At 44.8% G+C, this 18,716-nt stretch overlaps 1 protein-coding gene across 3 annotated transcripts in view; it reads right to left on the reverse strand.

Moving 5' to 3' along the window:
* MAP1A (microtubule associated protein 1A) overlaps positions 1-18,716 on the reverse strand; it is an 80,930-nt gene that overhangs the window by 6,951 nt on the left and 55,263 nt on the right. For all 3 annotated transcript variants that reach the window (XM_030014504.2, XM_030014506.2, XM_030014507.2), the window contains 3 exons: positions 11,544-11,626; positions 10,730-10,870; positions 97-8,980 (listed from right to left, as the gene is read on the reverse strand). In XM_030014504.2, the coding sequence (XP_029870364.1) occupies positions 97-8,980; positions 10,730-10,870; positions 11,544-11,626 (9,108 nt within the window). The remainder of the gene's footprint in view (positions 1-96; positions 8,981-10,729; positions 10,871-11,543; positions 11,627-18,716) is intronic.

Here is an 18,716-nt window from a genome sequence, read left to right on the forward strand (position 1 = left end):
TGGGAAGTCCTATTCTCTGTTGTGCTACATTTAACCCAGTGCTTTTTCTCTGTTGAACCTGAAGAGAAAATGCATGCTTAAGGAAGTATTTCTTACCAGGGTTTGTTTTGATGCCATTAACAAGGCTCTTGCCAGGGTTGCTGTGACTACTCCGGGATAACTCATCCTCTGTGTGAGGAGGCTGTACCAGTGCATTACGTGGTTTGGGCTTCTCTCCTCCATCTCTTTCTTTTTTGGCAGTGACAGATTTTGGAGATTTGTCTGATGGCTGTTTCACAGGAGTGGGTGATCGTTTCCCTTTCACATCTAATTTCCGGGCAGGCGAGGAAGATTTAGGTTTGCTCAAAGGCTTCCTCACACCTTTGTTCTTTTCTTTTATGTCTTTCTTGGAAATTTTATCAGTTCTGCTCATGCTTTGTTCATTTACCAACATATCGGGGTCTACCATGCAGACATCAGGATGAGGAGGATGGGGATGGGGATCTACCATTGGAACAGGCTGAGGATCATGGCTGGACCTAGAACTGGCATGATGAGCATTCCCAACAGCTTTGTCCACTGGGAGGAAATCGGCATCTTCATCTGAGTCCATGTTGGCATCTGCTGTGATGGACGGACATTCTTCTGTCTCAGGCGGGACATCTGAGTCTGACTGGGAGGTTCCAGAATCACTCACTGATGTTGGAGGGGTTTCCTCCACTGTGGCACTTTGCATGGGGCTACTACCAGTGTGGGGTGGTCTTCCTTGCACTGAAGGATGACCATCCTCCTGTGAGAGGTCACTATCTTCGGAGAGCTCATGAGGGCTCGGGTTGATGAATGAGGGAGAGAGCTCTCCCTTCCTGTGCTTGTATTCACATGAGGAAAATTTCTGTCCACAATCAAAACTGCCTCCTAAACGTGGCTCCAACTCATGGGAAGCATCTCCATGGTCCTCTGTTTTTCCACCCCTCTGCACATCTGGGAAAAAGGGCTGGAAACTGTGTTCAGGGGACATCAGAGAGGAAGGACGGCTCTGCCTCTCTGTGTCCTCTTTGCCTGCGCATGGAGAAAAACTGCTGTCAGAATCAGGACACGTTTTTTCATCATCTTTTGCCTCTGCTGCATGGTATGTACTTTGGAAAGCTTGCAGACTGGTGCTCACCTCTGTTGGACCATTGGCTGTGGTTTCATCTTCATGCTGATGATGAGGAAATGATGTCAACACATCAGGGAGAGATGTCAGTGTCATCAGCTGTTCTGCAAATTGTGCCTTCTGCTCTGGCCTGCTTACACAGGGTTGCTGCTGTTTCTCTGCAGAGAATGATGTGGGCTGTAAACTCTGGCACTCCTTTCTGCATGGGGAAATGCTGTCACCCATGCCACTTGTGAATGGAGAACCATGTTCTTCAGCAAACACAAAGTCTTTGGTTTCAGCTGTATGTGTTTTCATGGCATTATCGGAAATCTGTGGAGACACATCCCAAAGACTCCTGGTACCTGGTTCCGCTCCTGCACCTGTATATGTAGAAAGCATATGGGAGTAGAAACTTTCTGCTGTAGTTGATATGACAGGAGTGGTAGCTTCAGATGAAGGCTCCTCTGACAGGCTGGAAGAGTCATCTTTCAGCTGCTGTTGGGGCACAGACTTCCTTTCCACAGCTTTGGAGAACAACTTATCTTCTTCATATGGACTTAGCGGTGAGAATTTAGTAAAAGATGACTCAAGGCTGCTGATTTTCTCAGAAACCTCCAAGTACTCATCTTTCTTCCCCTGGTCTGAAAGCAAAGCACAAGGAGCCTTTAAAGGAAGAGAGATATCCCCTAAATGGCTTGCTGACATTTGCTCATGTCTGAACATACTGGATGTTTCACTCTTTCCTAGCAGGGAGCATTCAAATCCAGAAGAGCTATCCATCAATCTGACTTCTACTGTTGGGTCCTTTTTGTATGCCTCCTTCTGTCTTCCAGAAGCAGATTTCAAGTATATGGCTTGCTCTTGGCATTCTGAGACCACTGCTGCACTTGGATAATCTGTTACACAGGAATGTGACTCCTTTGTGGATTTTTCAGCAACCTCTCTCTTTTGTGAAGAATCTTGTCTTAAATGGCACATTTCTGAAGCCTGCTCATCTCTGCCTATGTCTGGCAGGTCACTGTAGCCAGCAACATACGTCCCCATGACACTGGCTGATGCAGTTTTCATACCTCCGTATTCCTCTTTCCACCCTGGATCGGAAGGTGAAGAGGCAGTAGAACTGTGTGAAGGGGACTCCTGGCGCTTGCTTTGCAGAAGGGGTTCTGATACATGAAACTCGTCCATTGCTGAGATGTGTGCATAGACTGTGCCTGCAGCTTCAACAGGGCTGTGCAGTTTAGACTCCTTTTCAGATTTCTCCTTGGCGCCTTTTTCTAACTCTGAGTCACTCATGCTTTCTTCCCCTCGACCTGCTTTCTCATAGTATGTATCTTTGGGATTTGGGATTTCAGATTTCAGGGACAGAGATGGCTGCTCCTGGCTAGACAAAATGATGTTTTCATCTGGACAGGCAGCATCAATATAGGCAGCTGATTTTTCTTGATAAAACGTGTCAGTCATGTCTGTGGGAGAGGCAAATGCTGTGCTTGTGGATGATGGGTGCAGTTCAGAGTCTAGTTCTTCTGGCAAATCAGAAGACACCTTCAGTTCTTCCTGTCCTTCAGATATCTTAGGCTTATCTGTTTCAGACAAGGGCAAGTATCTTTCATGGATGTCTGTATAGTCAAAGGCTGAATCTGCTTTATCTTTAGGGGATGCTGGTGATGACAACTCCTTCTCAGCAGAGGTATAAAGGCAGGACTCTTCTTCTTTTGCAGAGACGTGAAAACTTTGACCTTTTTGAGAGAGCAGTGCTGTTGCTGGTACCTTGTCAGTGTGACCTGGGCTGTCTGCATCCTTGGGTGTGAAGGGGGAGGGTCCAACTCCAGACACAATTATCTTCTCATAGATGTCAGCATACTTGAAACTTCTTTCATCAGGGTAGGGAGTTGGTTCTCTCTCTTCTTGCTCTTGTCTTGTAGAACTGTCATCATCTCTGGGTCTGCAGACCCCTTCCTCATAGGAATAAGGCTCAGGGGAGCTCCTGGAATAGGTCTCTGGAGGATATGCCACACGGCCAGCAGAACCCACAGCCTCAGCATGGCCCATGGCAGCACTGCTTTTTTGACAAGGGCCTTGACCTAGAGGAGAGTGTGCACACTGCCCTGACACTGCAGCACTTTCTTCTGGGGACGCTGCTATATATTCATATTCTGCTGGTCTTGTAGATTGCAACAGAGTAGATGCTGCTGCCATCTGCTCTTTTCTTCCTGTAGAGTCATAAAGACCCTCAGTGGATTTGTAGTCATCCTCTTGCTTTCTATCTGACTTGTATTTACAGTCTATTTCCTGATACAAACCACTGATGTCTGATTTCTTCTCTGTGTCTTTCGATGGGACTTCTTCCCGTGAAGGTGGCTTGCACTGATCTAACTTGTAAAGCCTTTCTGTTTCTGGTGTTGTGTCAATCTCCTTTTCCAGAGTGGTAGCTGTTACAGACAGGGGAGATGCCGTCAGTGCTTGGTCTAGTGACTTTGCATAGATATCTAGGACAGCTTTCTCCTCATCATCTAAGTAGGAGTAATCATGTTTAGATGTCAACAACAATTCTGGCCTTTCTTTGTTTCCAGTTAATGCTTTGGCCTGATTGTCCTTACCAGAGACATATTGAGAAGACAGAGGAGAACCTTCCATTTGTGTTCTTTCTGGGAGAGTGATGTCAGCAGGAACTATTTCTGCTTTCTTTGTTTCTGATGTAGGTTTGGCACTCTTCTGTGTGTCCTCTTTGTAATCACACGATTCCATCTTTAAACATTCTGCTTCTGCTTGCAGTAGCACAGGTTTGTCTTCAGCATGAGAGAGATCCTCATCCTCCTCATCCTTGGGTAACTGCCCTCCTCTTCCAGTCTCTCTTCCTTCCTGAAGATACCCATACACTGAACCCCATGCTTCACTTTCTGCTCTTCGCCAGCTGTGACTGCCAGGCACTGCAGGAGATAGGATCTCCCCCTCTCCCATTTTAGGAAGGGATTTTTTTTCATATTCTGGTACCTCATCCAAGAATGTGCTCTCTCTCTCTTTATCATATCTCTGCCGCCTTCCCTGAACAGGGGTCTCCTCCACCTCTTCTGGAAACCACACTTTCTTCTCATAACTTAAATCTTTCATGTAAAAGTCTTCCATTTCTGGAGATTTTTCTTCTTGAGCTTCCTTGAACCTGCAAGATTTTACACCTTCAGTAGAAATGTGTGAAAATGTTTTACCCTCAGTTGGGCTAGAGTCTGTAAAGTGTAAGCCCTTCACATCTGGAGATACTTCCTGAGAGTCCAAGCCTGCAGTTCTTCCCCTAAGTGGGTCCTTTTCTGTTGCAGAAAATAAACTGCTGTCATCTGGAGACATTTCTTCGGTTGAAGTATCTCTGGGTGATGTGTCTTTAACTGAGCTACTTTCTGGGCAAGGAAAAGGTTTTGACACTTCTTTCGTGAATTCTTTGGCAGAAATTTTCAGTGATTTTTCATATGTAGCTGGGCTGTGCTCTGTAAAATCCATGGATTTCACAGCTTCTGAAGGGAACTTGTCAGTGAAGTCAGATGTAGTTTTTTCTTTTGCAGGTATCTCTTCTGTGAAACTAAGAGATTTTATGTCTTCTGGAGAAATTCCTTTAACAAAAAGGTCTGAAGAGATTTCCTTGCTGGGACTCTCAGTGAGAGAAATGGATTTGGTCTCTTCCGGAGAAATGTCTTTAATGGAAACATGAGAAGATTTTTCTTCTTCTGAGGTGTCCCCTGTGAAATACAGCAGTTTTTCTTCTTCAGTAGTCACTCCCTTAACAGAAATATCTGAGGATTTTTCTTTACCAATACTTTCTTCTGTAAAAGAAAGTGATTTGGTGTCATCTGGTGAAAATTGTGAAGATTTGTCACTTTCAGATTTGCTTTGGCTTGTGAACTGTGGAGGATCCACATTTCCTAGGGAGGTTTCTGTGGTAGAGAATGGCTCAAAGGACAAGTGTTTTGAAAATCCCGTTAAACTTTCTGTCATGGTTTTAGTTCCTTGCTCTTTTTCTGGCTCCAGAAACACATCTGTGCTGGGATGGGGCAGCATGGGACGCTCCTCCTCCTCCTCCCCTATCACCACTGTGTCCTGCTTGTGGTAGGACAGCCAGGGCAGCTCCTCCTTGCCCACCGGTTCTTCCTGCACCTCCTCCCCAGGAGACACTGGAACATCACTGCCCAAGTCTAGCTTGTGCTGTACAGGTCCAGGCACTTCTTTTTCATGTCTGTATTTAGCTGCAGATAGCTCATCTTCTTTGAGAGGTTCACCCTTGGCTCCCTTCACCACAACAGAAGTTTGGCTTTCCAATTTGTTGGCAGCAGCATCTGTTTGTTTTTCAAATAGATCTGAGTCTACTGTTTCTAGTTTTTCCTCCACTGGAGACTGGTGGAAAGGTGTGTGTCCTGCACTAGTGGGGCCAGATGGGGTGGGAGAGGCCATTTTGACTGTACTATCGTCAGGACTCATGCATCGTTCTTCAGCCTCTGCAGAATCAACCTGGGAAAGCGGTGTTTCTTCAGTGGATAATGGCAGACCAGAAGTTTGCACCACTTCCGTGGGAACACTGATTAACACATTATCAGGACCTCCTTGATGAGCAAACATGGGGGCATTGTAATGTCCTCTGAGTTTCTCAGGCATTTCAATATTTGGAGTCCCATCTTCTTCTTCCTCTTCATCTTCTGCCTCTTCATTAAGATCCTTTTTTTGAGCTTCCAGTTTTCTGTCTCCTTCTGCTAATGCATGGAAATCTTCAGGGGGTGGAGACTTAAAACATTTGTCTTCCTCCAAGGATGATGTGGGGGAGATTGTGCCAGCAGAGGGAACATAGTCAAGACCTTGGGTTGCTTCAGTCCGAGAGGAGGGCATGCTGTTTACTGTGTCTAGAAGTAAAGAGCTTTTCCCAGTCTCTTCTGTTTGTGGTGCTGTTATAGATGCAACCGACTGATCTTCTGCTACTGAAGTTGCAAAAGATGAAAGCTTATCACATTCTGTAATGGAGGTAGCAGAGGATATATGTTCCTCCTCAGCTAGAGGTGCTGCCACAATGTTTGTAGGATATGCCAGGATTTCAGACTCCTGGCCAGCATAGCCCTTGGCTGAAAGGTCAGCAGTAGGCATGGCCTGTATTCCATGTATTGCTTCAAAAGAGCCTGGGTGGTCAGGAACAGAAATGTCATAGGCATTGACATCATACTTCAAGTGTGGGATCCTCTCTTCCTGTTCATCATGTATTTCTTCATCAGAGATGGTCTGCTCTGTTTCTGAGTAGCCTGGGATAGTTTCATCTTGGATATATGAAACATGTTCTGCTGTTGCTCCTGCTGGGACTGGCAGACTGCTCAGATATGACTCTTCCTTTGTTACGTCCTTTCCAAGTAACTTGTTTTTCTCAACCATGTCACTAAAATCTTTTTCCTTTTCTGTAGTGGTAAATATTTTGTCCTCCCTCTCATCCTGATTCAGCTCATAGAAGTCTCTACTCTTTTCCACCTTCTCCTCTGCCTTCATGTGCTGTTCTTCCTTTTCTTCCAGTTCTGCCTTTTCTATCACATCTTCTCTCTTTTCCTTCTCACCCTCTTCCTGTGCCTCTGTCCCCTCAGTATACTTTTCACAAGTCTTTGTTTCTGCTTCCCTCTGTTTTCTGTCCAAAGAGATTTTCTCCTCTTCCTCCTTTTCTTCCTCTCTGAACGCTGATGATTGAACAGCCTTTGCTAAGAGGTCTGTCTGTGATGGTACTTGTTCTTTGTCTGGAACCAGCTGAACTTCCTTGTCCTGCTCAGCTTTTCCCTCACAGTATCTCGTGTCATGATTTTCATCTATTGTTCTTCTTTCATCCTCTATTTCTTCAGCATGACCTGCTCTCAGTTCTAGCTGATGGATTGCCTTTTCCTCTGCTGGTGATTCTTTTTCCATATCAGTAGTAGTTACTCCCTGATCAGGAATGTTTGTTTTCAAAATCAGATCCACTTCAAGGCAACTCTGAGCAATCATGTCAGCAGAGTCTTTTATCTCTGTTTCAGGTACTCTCATAATCTTATCACTAACCTCAATATCAGACATTTCCTGAGTCACCTGCAAGGCCCCTTTCTCCTCGTGCTTCAGTTCCTCAAAGTCCTTTGTAAGATCTTCTGGTGAAGACAGGACTAACCTCTGTTCAGCTATGGAAGTCTCTCCTGGCTCCACCTGTACAGGTGCCTTCTCCATTGGTGATGTCTTCAAGTCAGCAGGTACTTCCTTTTCAGGTTTGACTTTGATCTTCTCAGTTTTGAGTCTGCCTGGAACTTTTGCCTTGTATAAGGTTTTTCTTACTTCTGGGGTAAATGGTTTTAAGTCTGGTTTAGAAATTTTTTTGGGCTCTGGCTTGGTTTCTTTCTTTTTATCCTCTTTCTTTGAATCTTTTTTTTCGTCTTTCTTTCCGTCATCTTTTTTTAAGTCTTTTTTCTCCTTCTTAATCTCTTTCTTTTCTTTGTCTTTCTTCTCCTCCAGTTTGGATACTTTCTCTTTGAGATGCTTTTTTCCAACCTTGTCTTTTGACAATTTTCTTTTCTCAGCTTTGAGAGTATCACTTGTTTCTGTCTTTACCTTTTCATGTTTAACAGGTTTCTCAGGAATTTTCTCTGAGTGTTCTTTAACCTTTTTCTCAATTTTAGTATCCTTTATGACTTCTGGTTTTACCTCCTTAATCCCCTCCTCAACTGCCTCTTCTTTCTTAGCTTGCTTTGTCACAGATGGCTTGGGGGAAGATTTAAGACTCTCTTTACTGTCAGTTCTTTGTTTAATTTTGGTCTGCTTCAGCACAGGTGGAGGTATTCCAGAAGTGATATCTTTCTGAGTAGCCACTGGGTACCTCAGAAAATCCAGATGCTTGAGTTTCTCAAGACCTTCCAGTATCTTATTTTGAGGAGCATTTCCAGGAAACAAAACCCTTACAATTTTCTCTGTTGGGCTAGCTGGAAGCCATACCACTAGGGCTGTGATGGATGTCAGATAGGGAACAGAAATTTCACCTTCTTTCCCACTTGCGAGAATTATGCCAGTTTTTGCTTTACTATTACCAGCCCATTTCTGCATTAGAAACTGCATTTCTTTACTGTCCTTGACAGGATTCAGTATATACATGTCCAGCTTACCCACTCCCATTTTGTGGAAAAGTGTGATAGGTTCAATGGTACTGCTCACCACCCTGTAGAGAGGCTCTGATTTAATGCCTAGTCTGTTGAGATACTGCAGTGTCAGACAAGCTTCTTCGATGCTCCTCTTTACTTTCATGGAAGATTCAGGCATCTTCAGTTTTTCAGGAACATTAAAAAAAACCACCCCTAGCTCAGGAGAAATTAGGTTCTTCATCCAGTCACTGTAGTTGGTAGAGCCCTGGGATTGTTCCTCCTCTTGCTCAGCAACTTTCCTCTGCAGCAGCCCATTGATGCCAGGTAGGTTGTCTGCACCAATGTGGGTGAGCAGGATTGAGTCAATCCTATCCAGGTGCCTTACAAGCTTCCAGAAGCAAGATTTCCTGTCAGAGCCACCATCCACAAGGATGTTAAACCCATTGACAGCAAAGAGAGCAGAATCACCTCTTCCACCAGGGAATATGTAGCAGCAGGGTTTGGAAAGCTTCAAAAAGCCCCCTGAAGTGGGTGGCTCCAGGAGATCAAATGGAGATGGCACGTCAACTGTCTCAGAGACGTATTCTGCAAACTCAGACACCCCATCCATTTCTGGCAGAACTGGATCAGGATTCAGTTTCAGATTAATAATTTCCTGAAATCGAGGATGCCCAAGACTGCTCCAGTCTCCTTCTCCCAAGCACGACACAGTAAGGGAGGCCTTGATATCTGAATCAGTGTTGCTAAGAATCTGGGTGACCTAATGAGACAAGCACAGACAAATAAAGGTCAAATAGAGCTCTGAGACCAATTCAGCACTTTAAAAAAATAGCCAGTTAATGCAGAAATACTGAAAACGCCATGAGCACTTTACTGACAGGAAACATTGGGGATAGATTAAATAGTCCAAAAGCCCGTTGCAAATAGATGCGTGGGGCCGTGTTCTGCTCTCTTTTGAAATTCTTAACATTGATGGGCTGTTATGCTTCCTGACTGTTGGGAATGCATGGTGACAAGACCTCAGGAAAGAAAATGAAAGCAGGAACTGCCTTGTCCTCTTTCCTTACTTCTTCCTATTTAACCTGTGATGTCAGTCCCTAGCTTGGGCTCAAAAGCAGCTGTTTCTTTTGGATTTGTGATTTCTAACCCTGAGATACCCTTTTCAGTGCTAAGCATCTTTCTCTGAACTTATCCTCGCTCATTGGCTAGTGAATGATCACATAGCACTTTGTGCAGTTTTAGTGCCATAGGACTTTCTTTTTTATTCAGATTTATTTTCTTTCCTGGGACCTATTTTGAAAGTCGTGACTCCATCTCTGATATACATACAGGGTTGGGGACATGCTACATGACTAATAAATAGAACTAAGGTCGATATAATTTCCAAGGCTCCTTAGAGCTATGCTGAACATATCCCAAGCAAAGAAGCATTAAACCTCGGACTTTCTAAGTATCTGGAATGAGATTAGTACACTTCTTTAGACTGTGTTCTCCTGCTTATACAGCCCTTAATTGACTAGTTAGTGTCCAAATAAATGGGTACCAGAAATAAATGGGAACAATCAGCCTAAAATAAATGAAGGTGGGCAGATTTGCTATGTAATTACAGCAACAATGATATCAATTGTCAAAATACCACCCAGCCATTCCTGCAGCAACTGTACATTCAGTCAGATGGAGACATTCTAAACATCTGGCACACAATGATCAGTGGAAGTAGGTCTTATCAAAAACTGAAGCAGCATATCTGTATTGGCAACAAGCACCAAAAGAAAGAGTTTAAAGCCTCTGAGGAAAGCTATAGTACACCTAGCTAAGATAATTAGCATTGCAGCAGAGGTTCAGAGATGTCCTATAAGGTTTTCAAGACCCCACTGGACAAAGCCCTGAGCAATCTTGTCTAAATTCAGTGCTGACCCTGCTCTGTGCGGGAGGTTGGGCTACAGACCTCTCAAGTGCCCTTCCAACCTGAATGATTCTGCAATTCTACAATTAAATAATGACATTTGTAGTTATTTAATCATCATGTAGTTACTTAATCAGCATTTATTCATCCCCTTGTAATCTTTACACACCCCTAATGAACACTGAACCTTGTGAACAGCTTATACTTGCTGGGCTGATTGTGAAATGAAGAGAAATATCCACATTTACTAGAGTGATGATGGCCTCTGTTGGCTGGTTTTTGGAAGCTGCCCACAGATATTTTAAGACCTGCTTTAAGAAATTTTGAGTGTCTGCCCACTGCAGAGCCAGTCTGGAAGGTTATTTCAAGCTGAGTACCTAAAGGTGGAATCACCCACACTTGCCACCTTGGAAAACTTAAGCCAGGAAATTAAAGCAAGATGCCCAAGACTATAGCATGAATTATTTATGGTGTGCAATTTTTTGCGGGATTTGAAGCCCATCCCTCTATGGATCTGCCACCTGAAGGAGCGGTGCGGGCTGCATTGCTCTGTCATGGACTCTGTGAACAGCAGGGACATGCTGGCTTACTGCTCACACTCACCTCCGGGTCCGAAAGTATCTCAGCAAACTTCTGGTAAGTGAAGGTCCCTGTCTGCAGGATCAAGTCTCCTTCCTGGTCCGAGCTCTGACCACAGAAGATCAGTAGCTTGTGGGCTGATGAATCACACACCAGTGAACGGACCTGTTACCATGAGACAGAGTGTTGCAGTCAAAAAGTTACCTGTATTCCTTACCAGCACCCAGAAACCCAATCACATGGACAGGCAATACTTATGCATTATTCACAAACAGCCAAAACATAAGTTTTCTACATACAAGAGAGTAGGTTATTGAAGAGGGAAGACACTGCTATTGCCTGCTCAACACAGCTCTGTGTCATATCATAATTCACATTGAGAAAGTAGGCCAATGCTAAGAGAAAATGTTTGGTGTTACACTGCCATGTAAGAGGTTGGCACATTTAGACTCTCATCAAACTAGAATGCTCGAGGTTCAGAAGCCCTCCACCTTGTTTGCTAGGAAACTCTACAAGCTCCTGAGAAATCCATAAAATCGGGCAATTCTAAGGCACTAACTCTTCAGGGAGGCAGCTCATTCCTAAAGGGCTAGCACACAACAAACCATACACTCTCATGTGTTTCTTTGTCTAGCAGTAAATTCTGTCACAGAATACTGGTTACTGCATATACCTTGTTGGCAAGACCAGAACACCTGGCCACTTCACCACACCTTGCAGCAGAATGGCAGCATGTTCGAACTCTCCAGAAGGTACAAAGTGTGATGATCATGACCTCTATGTCAAGCAAGGGCAGGAGAGCTGATGTAGAGAAAACCTGCTGGCATCTGGTCCTTACCTCAGACACGATGCTGTCCACATTGGGATTTACCAGGATCACTGTCTCCAGGGTATCACTCCGGTGATGGAGGGTTCTTTGGCCTGGGGAGAGGCAAGAGATTAGACAGGATGGGAGAAGCTGATGAGACAGTATCTGCCTACTGATGTTTTAGCCTCAAAAATTCCACTTCAGCATGGCTGTGATTGCAAGGCTTCAGCTTGCATTTTAGACTCAATTTAATAGCCGGATCTCATAGAACAAAGAAAACTCTTTTCAGTAACAAGGGAAAAAATCCTAGTTCTGGATCAGCACAATTTGCAACTCAACTCCAATGTGTTCTGAAGTCCACAGTGCCGGGCATATCAAGCTGCCCGCTTGTGCCAGACAGCTGTGCCCCGTAAACGCTGGTACAGACCAATTATCCCCTCCAGACAGAAGTATCTTGCCTCATTGCAGCTACCATGGAGAGGTAGGTATCTCTGGATGTTGTCCAAGCCTTAGTCACCACAAGGCTTTGTGAGCCAGCTGGTGCGTGCTAACTCACCCTTCATTAGAGTGGTGCAGCACTAATAACGAATCTCTCATCATTCTTAATAAGTTTTTTCTCCTATGAAGTATTTTTCTTCAATCCAAATGTGCACCCCTAGAGGTAAACTGCTGCTATGGGGACCATCTAGACGGTTGTTGTAGAAGAATGCTTGTTCTCCTGTCTTTCTCCTGTGAGAGTCACAAACAGGCACCCAGACAGGAATCTGCTCTCTCTATATATTTAGGCAAAAAAGAAAGAGCCAAATAAGAGCAAACAAGAGCCTGGTAGTGCAAAAAGCACTTTGTGTGCTCACCTTGGCATGGGCATTACATGGATATTTGGCAAAATATCGACATAATGCCTGGGCCCTATTAATTTATTAGAAAGAACCGTGGTGACTGCCTGCCATCCTGAAAGGTGGGGCTAGAGCCATCATTGTGTACCCACGTCAAACAGCTCTGGGAAGCAGGATGATGTACAGGACCTGCCTGCAGCATTTCCCTTGACACTGCAGGCAGCACATAATTTTTTGGATTCTGGTCTTTGCAAATACCTACTTGCGGACATTATATCCACTCTACAAGCCAGGCACTTAGAACTTAACTGTTGGAATGTATAATTTATAGGGTTTAAATCTCTGATAGGCTTTAACCCCTCATATAGACTGGAGGGCCACAGATCTTCACTGAAAATGGGCATCTATTTCTATTTTTCATCTTCCAGACAACTGTTGCTCTCTGACAATGTTGTTCTTTCCACCCTCTCTACTCCACAACCTCCCATCAGCTCTCTTTCTAGGCAGATCTCAATCCTTCTAAAATAGCTTTATCAAACTGGTATTTCAAAGACAGACATCAAAAGGACACAAAAAGAAAGAAGTCTGAAAAAAACCAATACCCAGTATAGCTTTAATCAAACTCAGTTTACTGGGATGTTTTACTCTGGCTGCCAGCAATTAAGTATAAACCAGACAGATATGCCCAGAAGGCAACTTTCAGCCCAAAATGAGAGCGGCTCTAAGCTCTCAGCAGAACTATTTATATTCTGCATCTCTAGCTTCTTTCTGAACTTGTGTTCTTTCAGTTTGTCTAAAAATGGTCCCTCCAGACTAAAACAGAACCATCACTGTGCAGAGGAAATGTTTGCACTGAGTTCAGTGGCATTTCTGCCAGCTGATGTGGGATGTGGTGTATGGATGGGAGAGGCTGGGAACCAAGCCCTTGCACAAAGAAGGAAGGCTGCAAGTGAGCCCGTGGGGAGCAGTGTGGGAGGGTGGCAGGTGGTGCAGATGAGGAAGGCCCAGGAAGTGTTCTGGGCCATGCACTGCAGCCAAAAGAAGCAAAAACCTACTCATCCTCAAGGTAATGGTAATTGTAAAGGCATTGCTGATACCTCAGCATTGCTTAGATCTCAACAGCAAACACAAGGAAGTACGTCATTTCCTCACTGATTGCATCGTGCAGTTTTCACACAGCTCACCCCACACCAGGACCTCCACTCACATGCTGCTCAGAGTATCCAGTACAGAAGCGATCTGCTCCCATTTTTCAACAGTAGGTCTGGGACAAAGTGAAACCCATGCCATTCCCCAGGCTTCAACTTCTGCCACCTTGCTGCCTACACATCTCACACAGACTTTTTTGGCAGTTGTTACCCACATCACTTAGAGAACACAGCTTGGTGTACAGAACCAACACCAGCAGTCTCTTCCTTGTGCCATGTGAAAGGAGGGCTCTCAGGCACAGTGTAGTCACTGGTGCCCAGCATGTGGGCATCCTTCCAGGCACCAGGTGCCAAGGTGCTGCAGAGGCAACGCCAGCCTGAGGGCTGCAGGCTGGGCAGCGCTTGGTGGACAATGCCAGCTGTACAGGGAAAGGGGCCTGTCTGCAGGACTAACAAGCATGCAAATACTGCTGCTCTTTGCCATTTCTGTGATTCAAGCCCAAGCAGCTGAGCTGTCACTGCTGAGACTGCTAAACAAAGCATGGCTGGTTAGCATTCTGCTCGCATCCTCTCCCCCCCCCCCCCCCCCCAAGAGGGGCTGTCCCCCTCATGCTTGAAAGAAAGAGAAGGGTTCAAGCTGCAGGGCCAGCAGCTGCTGGCAGATGGAAGGTAGGAATAGTGAAGTACTGAGTCTTGTGAAGGGCCATGAAGATGATTAAGGGACTGAAGCATTTTCATATGGGGTAAGGCTGAGCACGCTAAGACTGTTTAGGCTGGAAAAGAGAAGGCTTGGGGTGGGGGAGGGATCTTATCAATATGTATAAATACCTGATGGGGGGCAATGAAGACGAGGAAGTCAGACTCTCTTCTCAGTAGTGCCCAGTGACAGGACCAGAGGCAAGAGGCACAAATTAAGACACTTGCAATTCCATCTGAACACAAGAAAACACTTCTTTTACTGTGAGGGTGGTCAAACACTGGATGAGGTTGTGGAGTTTCCATCCTCAGATATACTCAAAACCCAATTGGACACAGTCCTGGGAAATCTGCACTAGCTGACCCTTCTTGAGCATGTGGGATTGGAATAGATGATCTCAATAGGTCCCTTCCAACCTATGATTCAGTGATTCTGTGACTCTGTGAAGCAGTGCAGCCCTCCAGAGCTTTGCTCCTGGTCTGCTGTTGGGCAGATTCCCTTTCTTCAGTTGCAGCAGTTGGTTCTCAGAAGGATACAGGAGCACAGCCATACAGACAGACCATTTCTAGAAACACTGAATCACTGCACACACACACACACATGCACTCCAAAACTGTTCTTCAACTTAATTCAGAGATAAAGCAGAACAGCACACAAACTCCAGGCTGAACTGCAACCTGTGAGTGAGAGGGCAACACAGTGACCTAACCCGGCTTGTGAACTCACCAGGGTGAGTGCCCCAGCCCCTGCTCACAGCCAGGCTGCTAGCAGCTGCCTCCCCCAGCTCAGTGACAGTTGTACCCCTGTATATGACAGAGCAAACACTGGGCTGTGCCCCGCTGAGGAAATACCCATCATCCCAAAGTCTCTTTGAATCCAAGTGCTCATCAGTCTGAGGAGCCCATTGCTGGCTGCTTTCTCTATACAGGCCTGCAGAAGCAGCTGCACAGACAAAGGATTAAACACAGACTGGGGCATCCTTCTCCTTACTAACAAAAATTACGTGCAACAGAAATGAGTAGTGGTGCGACTGACATTGCAGACACAGTGATTGAAAGCACACTGTTCAGGTCATTGCCAGATATTTGTCCTTACTAGAGCCCTATCACAGAGAAATGCATGCCTGAAAATACAGCTGCAAATGACAAAATCCCTTAATTACATTTACCAGTATGAGGAATATCCTTCTCAGGTTCCTGAAGACTGCTGTCTTCAACTTGCCTGGAGCAAACATCTGACCATAGCTCTCTGACCATGGATCTCCAGGTGCATTCAGAACACAGATCCCTGACCCTGCTCAGCCCTCTCAAACTATGCTCACAAGCTGCTACATTAAATGAAATCATCTCTCCCCCAGTAACTGTGGGAGTAAACTTCATTAGCATTGAGTTTCTCATTTTGTAGGAATCTTCACTTCATGCATTCAGGCACATTCTGATTACTGCAGTCCCCACAACGCCCGTGCGCTTCCAGAGAACGTTTCTATCCATCATGTCCCCACCAAGGCAGAAAGCCTCCAGTCTTTACCATCTGTTCCTTAAGAGGAGAGTTTCTCTAGTCCCTCATGACCACTGTCACCTATCCCTGAAACTCTTCTAGTTCTGCTGTGGCCATTAGGATCAGTAAGAGCAGAAGTATACAAGATGAGAAGAAACACAAAAGATTCACAGGGTGACATTATTGTATTTTCTTTATTATTCCCTATCCTATTTTTTTATGCATCATAACATAACCTGACACTAGCTTTGCACCAAATAAAGATCTTCAGTTAGGAGTACACAGTGACATCCAAATCTCACCCTGCCATGACACTATTAATTGAGCCCTTATAAGGAGTCTGGAAGGTTTAATTTTTCTAGTGTGCTTGATTTTGTGGTTTTTGATAATGAATTTAATGGGACATCATGATGACTGCTCAATTTAGTTGCAGAAGTTCCTCACAGTCTTTTCTAGATATAAGTGCCTGAGTCATCTACAAATTTAGCCACCTCCATGTTCATTCCAACCCCTTTCCTCAACATTACTATATTGATCAGCTTTATATTTAGTAGGAAATCATGAAGCCCTTGTATTTTACCTCTGCATGCTGCACAAATTTGACCGTATATTTGTTTTCTAATTTGTTTTCTGTCTCTTACGTAGTTTTTGACTTATGCATTAGTTGCCTTTTACACACACAAAGTGCTTGCTGCATAACATATGTAAAGATTTAATACACAAATGCACCTCATTCATGACCTCACTGAAATGTCAGAAAACAGACAGGGGCATTCTCCATTTCCACACAGATCACATTACTTACCATTGTGCAGAAGTAATATCACCTTCATCCTGAAGGACCACAGAGGGCACACATAATGCTCTCTTTCTACACGGCAGCCACCTCTTGAATGGCAGTCAGCAGGAACTGGCCATGGAGGCATTACACACAAATGTCCCAGAGGTGATGAACAACAGTTGCTCTAGGCAATACTAGAGGAACTTCCATGGCTAATACTGAGGGGGCATTTCAGGATATGCAGGCTGCACTCATTATTGGGGAGGGAGGAAAAGTCTGATATTTTTTTTTTAAGAGTATGTATAGCTTACATACTAGAGAGGCTGAGGGGTGACCTCATTGCAGTCTACAGCTTCCTCAAGGGGGGCAGCGGAGGGGGAGGTGGTGATCTCCTCTCTCTGGTGACCAGCAGTAGGACACAAGCAAATGGAATGAAGCTGCATCAGGGAAAGTTCAGATTGGACATTAGGAAAAGGTTCTTCACTGAGAGGGTGGTCAGTCACTGCAACAGGCTCCCCAGGGAAGTGGTCGTGGCACCAAGACCCTCAGAGTTCACGGAGCATCTGGACGAAGCTCTTAGTCACATGGTTTAGTTTTAGCTAGTCCTGTGAGGAGCAGGGAGTTGGACTCAATCCTTATGGGTCCCTTCCAACTTGAGATATTCTACGATTATGTAGCCCATTGAGTGTAGAATTAATTTGGTTATGGTGGAGGATAGCAAGTGATGAGCAAAGCCACTTAGATTTTGGAGTCGGTGTGAATTAACTATCCAGGGCTGTCTACATGCACAAAGAGAGAGAGGGTGAGAGAACGAAGGACCAGACACGGTGGTTTTAGTGATTAGCAGTCAAGCAAAGAGGACTATGCAGGGAGGTCAGTCTAGGCTAAAACAAAGGACAGCACTCTAGGGTAACCATGTGACAAACAGGATGCCCAAGAAAGAGATGATCCTAGAAGCAGACAGATGGCTGTGGAGGCAGAAAAGGAGGTCATGCTGCCAATACAGATCCTTGTATGCGATGTGTTTTGCCATTCTAATTGAAAGCACCTAAAAACCCCTGTAGCTGAATAATAAATTCTGGGCAAGGAAAGCTGCAAGAGCTGCTGCTTGTCATTTGCTTTAATCTTTCAGACCATCAAACCTCAGAGGTCTTATTTTTCTGTTGATCAGAACTGGAAGAACCATGGTTACAACTCACCGTGCTGAAATCAGAGACCAAGTGTCAGGGCAGTGGGACCTAGGTTCTCATCTTTGTGAAATACAATCACCGAGGCCAGAGCACTAGAGTCATCTTTTGAGGGAGAGACTGTGCCGAAGTCAGTTGTGATGCTCTGACTGGTACACCAAATAGTAATGAACATAAGGACCACAAAGATGATTAAAGGACTGGCACATCTCTGATGAGAGGAGGGCTGAGAGGTGGGACTGTTTAGCCTGGAAAGGAGAAAGCTCAGGGGAGGGATGTTAGCAATGTTTGTACATATCTGATGACAGGGTATAAAGTCTGGGCTGCAGAGCTTTCAGGACCTTGCCATACAGAGGATGGAGACTGTTCATCTGACCGCATAAAAACCAATCCTCTCCCCATCCAGGGAGCATTCTTTATTCCTCATTACCTCCCTTGTCCTTCCTACATCCTTTGCCTCCTTTGTCCCTATGATTATTTGGGCTTACCAGGCCAAGTTCTACCTGTAAAGCAACCACCAGTAGTACATTGATAAAAAATACCAGTTTCACAGTCTGGACATGTTATCAATGCACACAAGCCCCAGTGATTAAAAACCAGCTATTCCTAACTTTCTGATCTCTTACCTGATGTTATGAACATATCTCTTCAGGGTGGCACTTCTGAAAAGACTCTTCTTACAAGGAGATCCTAGATATCGCTATGGTTCAGTAGCTTTTGCTACACTTTAGCAAAGAGGTGGGCCTGGTATTATGTGGTCTTCCAGATGCTCTATTGAAAAAAGTCCACCTCTGAAGACAGTCAAACCATGCATGAGGGTTCTCAGAGTGCATATATTTGCATAATTAACATGAGCTAGTGCAAGCTGAAAGACTGCCATTTCCTTCATTCTGAAATTACATCATAACACTGAGATAGTAACTGACTCTTTCATTCTGAGGCTGTGAAGTCTCCAACCGCAGCTTCTTCAGTGCCAATGGGAGAAAAAGGATCCAGCCCCAAATGGTGTCCATTCAGAGAAAATGAAACAACGCATCCATTCACAAACACTCCAGGA

This window comes from Aquila chrysaetos, chromosome 5 (assembly GCF_900496995.4).
Source record: "Aquila chrysaetos chrysaetos chromosome 5, bAquChr1.4, whole genome shotgun sequence".
NCBI lineage: Eukaryota > Metazoa > Chordata > Aves > Accipitriformes > Accipitridae > Aquila > Aquila chrysaetos.